Source organism: Puntigrus tetrazona, unplaced genomic scaffold, assembly GCF_018831695.1.
Source record: "Puntigrus tetrazona isolate hp1 unplaced genomic scaffold, ASM1883169v1 S000000837, whole genome shotgun sequence".
Lineage (NCBI taxonomy): Eukaryota > Metazoa > Chordata > Actinopteri > Cypriniformes > Cyprinidae > Puntigrus > Puntigrus tetrazona.
Genome location: NW_025048437.1, coordinates 722,501 through 730,000, shown reverse-complemented (window position 1 = coordinate 730,000; position 7,500 = coordinate 722,501). Strand labels below are relative to the sequence as shown.

The following is a 7,500-nucleotide window of genomic DNA, read 5'->3' as shown; positions in this document are numbered from 1 at the left end:
TTGCCTGTCATGAAGCTTTTTATTTTTAAAATTTTATACAGTTTCATTAATGTGAAGTTATTACTGGCTTTATTTTTGATTACCCCGTTAAAATGGGCAACAATTAATGCAACGTAGAAATGAAAAAGGCTTGATGAAATGTTTTCATTCACCAGGCATGCGGTTTTATAAACAGTTTGAATCGATACAATTTGATTTCATACAGTATGCCCCCATTTTCATGTATGCGTGACCTTTTCCGAGGTCAGGGCAGAGGTCAAGCTTCTTTTTTAAGCAATGGTTTGTCCTGGATGATGGACAGCTGCCCTCTAGTGGTGAGATTCTTATTTCAACACAGGACTCTCAAAAGCTCAGGTCTCATGAAAAGAAAGAAGTGCGTTCACTTGTCAACAGGTGGCGCTATAATGCAAAAAGAAAGTCTGGAATACGTTTGAAACTGTATGTTTATCATATCATCACATTCATAAGTCGTGCATTTAAACTTGGTTCATGTCCAAAGCATAAATAATAATAATAATAATAATAATAATAATAATAAATAAATAATAAAAGTGTGTTTTTATGATATAAATAGAAATGTTACAAACAAAAATAAGTGCAATAATGATCACTAATTAATTAATAAAAACTTTCAGGAAAGAGGGCCATGTCAAAAAAATAAAATCTGAGATATCAGAGATATTTAATGCGCTGACATTAGCTTCTTCAGATCACTTATCAGTGTTTCTTCAGCTTTCTTTTTTAAATAAAGAAAAAAAATTCTCTCTGAACTGAAGCTCAATGTGTTCTTGTTTAGCAAAAACCTGGAACATTGATTTAAATATTTATGAAAATGGTTAAATAAAGATTATACAGTTTATCAGATATAATCACATATCAAATATTATGTCAAATATCAGATATGATGCGAACGTGAGACTCTGCCGGACTGACAAGATGCATATAAAGCTCAAATAAAAAAACAAAAAAACAAAAGCTTGCACAGATAAATCAGACTTAAAAATTGAACATCAAAAAAAAAAAAACTATGAAAAAGTTTTTAAAAAGTAACTAATTAAGAAAAATTGTAATATAAAAAAGTAATGCACTTGACTGTGGTTTCAATGTGAATGTTTGACTGAAATGACACAAGATGCCACACTTTCTTTTGCAAAAAAGGAATTCTAACGTCATTCTGAAGAATAATAGAATTTTAAAATAATTTGTTTGTTTGTTTGTTAGTTTTTACTTGGAAATAAAAGAATATAAGAAAATATAGATATAGACTATAATCATTAATGATCTAATTATGCCTAATTAATAAAAATATATATATCTTTAAAAAAAGAAGCAATTAATTAACTAAAAATAATAATAATAATAATAATAATAATAATAATAATAATAAATATATATATATATATATATTAATTTTTATCTAGAAAAATGAATGAATAAATAAAAAATATAAATATATTCATTTAATATATATATATATATATATATATATATATATATATATATATATATATATATATATATATATATATATATAAATATTAATTTAAAAAAATATATATATATATATATATATATATATATATATATATATATATATATATATATATATATATATATATATATATATATATATATATTGCTTTTAAAATATCCAATACGAGTTCATCACGCTTTAATTGAGAGCATCCAGGAGATATTTTAGCGTTTAGCATCACAATGTTGAAATCTTCACGCTGAACACAAAGGCCAAAGCAGCTCATTCATGCATACGCACTTGTTTACGTTACGCCGTGATTGACAGCTGCGCGAATGTAAATCTCTCCTCTCTGATTTGTCAAAGCGCCCCACTTCGAGCGCTACGACCACGCCCCCCGCGCACTTTCAACCAATGGCCGAAGAGCACGAAAAAAACCCCACGCATTGTTCTGCATAAAAGCAGCAGCAGGTTCACGGATAAATAACACGCGGGGCCTCCGTCGTCTCGTAGCTCGCGACTATTTATTCACACCGTGCTGTAAAATTTAAAACATTTATTTATTCCGTGTACTATGGGAACAGAACGTTTCTGGCTGCTGGTTATCGGATTTTCTCTTACTGCGAGCGAACCAATCTCCAACTCTACTGAAGAAGTGTTTGCTGGTAAGTTTTTGACCGTCTATTAAAATGAGCGTTTCTTTTTTTAGGGGGGAAAAAACCAAATAAATAAAATGAAAATTGCATGTGAAAATGATATATAATACATAATGAGGTGTATTATGTATCTATTTAGGGGCTATGGGTGTTAACAAAATGCTAATTGAAATGAATCTGAAATGAAATGCAAATATTAGTTTAAAATGGCCAATTTTGAAATTTGTTTGTTTTGCAATAAAAATGCATTGCAATCAACTCTTTATTTGCATCCATTTCCTCTCTCTTTCTTTCTTTTGTCCCCTTCTCTGTAAACAAAGAGGCATGCATAATATTTTAGGAAATGCGTAATATTGATATGCACGCACAGGCACATCTAACTTTATGATTTATGCGTGTTTTGCATTTTTGCCACGGTTTGAGTATGTCTAAGTATGCACTGCTTTAAAAAAAAACGGAAACAATGAAGGGATTAGGAACAGGTCCGGGGTTTTAAGCACTGATTCGGATGGTGCTTAAAAGTTTCAAAGCAGCTCCGTGAGGAAATATCACGCTCTGGATTTCCACGTATCATGTCTATAACGCATATATAATAAGAAGTGTTGGTTTCAGGTAACTCCACTGAGCTGCCGCCGGACTACAGAGACGTTCAGTCCAGGTTCTCCATCAGAAACCCAGAATTCCCTGACGAGGATCTCTGCTATCTCGTCCCGGGCCAACGGGACTCTATTACAGACTGCAACTTCAAAAATGCATCCCAAACCTTCCTCATCATCCACGGATGGTCGGTGAGTTCAGTCAGAAAACACACGCATGCACGCCGCTTGCAGCGCATCGAGAGGCCTTCTCTCACGCCGGGTCACCCGCGAGGTCGCGGGTCTGTTCGAGAGCTGGGTTCACAAGCTGGTGTCGGCCCTGTTCCAGCGGGAACCCGCCGCTAATGTCATTGTCGTGGACTGGCTGGATCGGGCCAACAAACACTACCCCAAATCGGCAGAAAACACGGGGCTGGTGGGGGCGGACGTGGCCAAGTTCGTCAACTGGCTGGAGGTACTGCGAGCGGCGTGGGCTTTAGAGCTGGAGCGTGAAAAAATAAAATAAATAATAAATAATAATAATAATAATAGAAAAAAAACAGGTCAAAAACAGGTATAGATAATGAAACTCTACAGCTTCAAAAAAAAAAAAATAAATAAATAATAATAATAATAATATAAAAACCCAGGTCAAAAACAGGTACAGATAATGAAACTCTACAGCTTCAAAAAAAATTAAATAAATAATAATAATAATATAAAAACCCAGGTCAAAAACAGGTATAGATAATGAAACTCTACAGCTTCAAAAAAAAAAAATAAATAAAATAATAATAATAATAATATAAAAAAAACAGGTCAAAAACAGGTATAGATAATGAAACTCTACAGCTTCAAAAAAAAAAAATAATAATAATAAAAATAATAATAATAATAATATATAAAAAACAGGTCAAAAACAGGTATAGATAATGAAACTCTACAGCTTCAAAAAAAATAATAATAATAAAATAATAATAATAATAATATAAAAAACCAGGTCAAAAACAGGTATAGATAATGAAACTCTACAGCTTCAAAAAAAAAAAGATTAAAAAAAGCAAAGGATAAAATGAAAACGTAATCGCCGCTCATGAAATATATTTATTTTTTTATCTAGCAGTGTGCAGTTATTAAAATGATGGGTCACGATTAGGTTGTGATTGTTAGGCAAAACTAAAACGCGCACAAAACGGGGTTAAATGTTGTGCAGAAATTAAATAGAGTTAAAGCGCTGAATGGAAATGGACTGAAAATTGAACAACAACTTAATATAATATTGTTTAAATGCAATCTAAAGCTTTAATAAATGCGCATATGAGGGATCATGACTTAAACTGTTTACGACGTTAGCTGAGAAAAGCTGAAATTACATTTTCAGATGGAAAACAAAGAGAAAATAAAAAGAAATGTTACCTTGGCGTTAAAATTAGTAGCTTTAAATGAATTCAGAACTGAAACTAAAAAACTAAATAGTAATTTTAATAATAATAATAATAATAATAATAATAATAATAATAATAATAATGACAAAAGCACATAAAAATAATGTTTTTTCAGAATTTTGAAAATTTTAAATTAAATATGACATATTTTTAAGTATAAGTATTTAAATATATTATTGTTATTATTAATAATAATACTAAAATAACATTGATGCACTTCTATTATCAGGAATACAGGAGATATTAATAATCTAATTAATTATTTTGTTTATAATAATAATAATAATAATAATAATAATGACAAAAGCACTTAGCATGATACAAATTCAATTAAAAGTAAAACTGAAATGTTAAACTGAAAAAAAACCCTGAAAGCTAAAATGAAAATAAATAAATTAATTAATTAATAAAAATAAAAAATAAATGAAAAATATGCATGTAAAAGTATATAAGTAATTATAAAAAATAATATCAGGGATACCGACCATACAAAAGTCTAATTTTGTTTATAATAATAATAATAATAATAATAATAATAATAATAATAATAATAATAATAATAATAATGACAAAAGCACTTAAAATGATACAAATTCAATGCAAAGTAAAACTGAAATGCTGAACTGAAAAAACATAAACTGAAAGCTAAAAAATAAATAAATAAATGAAAAAATAAAATAAATAAAAACTTTAAGTATGTAAAAGTATATAAATAATTATAAAAAATAATATAAGGGATACGGACCGTCTTGAAGGTGTAGTTTTTCCAGGGAGGCTGTAAGAGACTCGTTCAGTTGTGTTTGTGTTGTTGTGAAGGAGCTGGACTTTCCTCTGGATAAAGTGCATCTGTTAGGTTACAGCCTCGGTGCTCACGTGGCCGGGCGTCATGAGGAAACCTCACCAACAACAAAGTCAACAGAATCACAGGTTTGACATTCTGCTCCTCCTTGTTTCTGGTCCAGTAGAAAACTTTGCCAGATGTTGGTGTTCTTCTCCAGGTCTGGACCCCGCGGGCCCTAGCTTTGAGAACGCTGAGGGCCTGAGGCGTCTGTCTCCTGATGACGCCGTGTTTGTGGACGTCCTGCACACAAACACCCGAGGCTCGCCGGACCTCAGCATCGGTATCCAGAGACCCGTGGGTCACGTGGACATTTACCCCAACGGAGGCACCTTCCAGCCCGGCTGCAGCATTCAGCACACCATGAAGCTCATCGCGCCTCGGCATTTACAGTACAGCGCATCACACCTTTACTTACTTTTACTCAGTTTTCATTCTAGTTTTGGTTTTCCAACGGAACTTTCTTTCCTTAGATAAAGTTTCGATATTTTTTCAGCTTCATTCCAATGAACAGTGGTCATTTTTAATAGTTGAGTTTTAGTTAACAATAAAAAATATAGTAAAATATATTTAGTAAAATATACTTACTGCATTGCCAATAAAAGTGCATATATATATATATATATATATATATATATATATATATATATATATATATATATATATATATATATATATATATATATATATATATATACACACACAATACACAATATATACTTTACTTTTAATTTTAATTTGGTTTCAGTAATTTTTGTATTAATTACTAAAATTAATTACTAATTTACTATGCAAATATAACATGTTTCTTAAAAAAAATATCTATCTATCTATATATATGTATGTATGTGTGTATATATATATATATATATATATATATATATATACACACAGTATATATATATGTATGTATATATATATATATATATATATATATACACACAGTATATATATATGTATGTATATGTATATATATATGTATATATATGTATGTATATGTATATATGTATATATATGTATATGTATATATGTATATATATGTATATATATATGTATATATGTATGTATATATATGTGTGTATATGTATATATATATACAAACAGTATATACTTTACTTAATTACTAATTTACTATGCAAACATTATTTATATATATATATATATATATATATATATATATATATATATATATATATATATATATATATTATTATTATTTTAATTTACATTATATAAAAACATTTAGTATACAAACATAACCCATTTACCTTAAATATATATATATATATATACACACACACACACACACACACACACATGTATATATTTAAATATATATATATTTATATATATATTTACAAACACATATATTATGTCGACAAAAGCGTTTATTTTGGATGCAATTAATCACAATTAACTGTTTCACAGCACTATTACCTAATTAAAATTAAAATAATTTTTGAATAAACCCGCAGCCCGTGTTTTTATCCAGGCACCTGACCTCTGACCTTCCCTTTGACCTCTGCCAGACATGGACCAGATCGTGAAATGCTCTCACGAGCGCTCCATTCACCTGTTCATCGACTCTCTGGTGAACCGGGCGTACCAGAGCTGGGCGTACGCTGCAGCTCCAGAGACGCCTTCAACAAGGGCCTGTGCCTGAGCTGCCGCAAGAACCGCTGCAACAAGCTCGGCTACGGCGTCAACAAGATCCGCAGCGCCCGCAGCGCCAAGATGTACCTCAAGACCCGCGACATGATGCCCTTCAAGGGTGAGCCGGAAACCAGCAGTAAATACGTACCAACAAGCACATATCTAATAGAAATGACCACTAGGGGCAGCAAAACACCTTTTATGTAAGTTTTATGCGCTTTTTACAATGCCTTGAAGAACATCGTGTTCTTACTTCAAACAATATTAATATGCTGTGAGATTTGAAAAGCGACGCGTTTGAACGCTAACGCCACACGCATCCGGTTTCATATCATATAGATGCTAGGTTCAAGTGTGTTTTGCATTTGCTAACACTTTCATGTAGGTTTGGTGTAGGGCATACGCTATTTCCAACATGATAGAGCGTTAGCTTTTAGCGTGGTTTGGGTTAGATACCTATATCAACGTAATAACAACTGTGCCGGGGTTCACGTATTGAAGCTGCGTTTTAGCGCGCGCTCGTGGACACAAAAAGTGCACGATATTTTCATGAGGCCAGAAAACACCCAGGAATGCAATCTAAGCTGAGTTTTCACGTTCGTCTCTCTCTCGTAGTGTTTCATTACCAGATTAAACTGCATCTGTTCGGCGACAAAACATGACTTTGCTGGAGCAGCCGGTGAAGGTGTCTCTGTTCGGGACGACCGATGAGAGGGACGACATCGCTGTCACTGTGTGAGTCTGCTTTTTAACCTAGATTATTGTCCGTATTTATTTATTTATTGCTTAAATTAAACGAATGGACTATATGCGCCTTAAGGGTTATATATTGCTGGGGTATATTTGTAGCAATAGCCAA

The 7,500-nt window shown here is 31.6% G+C and overlaps 1 protein-coding gene across 1 annotated transcript in view; it reads left to right on the top strand.

Moving 5' to 3' along the window:
• The first annotated feature begins 1,945 nt into the window (after positions 1-1,945).
• LOC122335600 (lipoprotein lipase) overlaps positions 1,946-7,500 on the top strand; it is a 9,581-nt gene continuing 4,026 nt past the window's right edge. The window contains 10 exon segments of the mRNA XM_043233442.1: positions 1,946-2,139; positions 2,743-2,918; positions 3,001-3,180; positions 4,967-5,038; positions 5,041-5,077; positions 5,149-5,385; positions 6,518-6,604; positions 6,607-6,759; positions 7,257-7,292; positions 7,295-7,376. Coding sequence (XP_043089377.1) covers positions 2,049-2,139; positions 2,743-2,918; positions 3,001-3,180; positions 4,967-5,038; positions 5,041-5,077; positions 5,149-5,385; positions 6,518-6,604; positions 6,607-6,759; positions 7,257-7,292; positions 7,295-7,376 — 1,151 coding nt within the window. The 5' untranslated portion in view covers positions 1,946-2,048.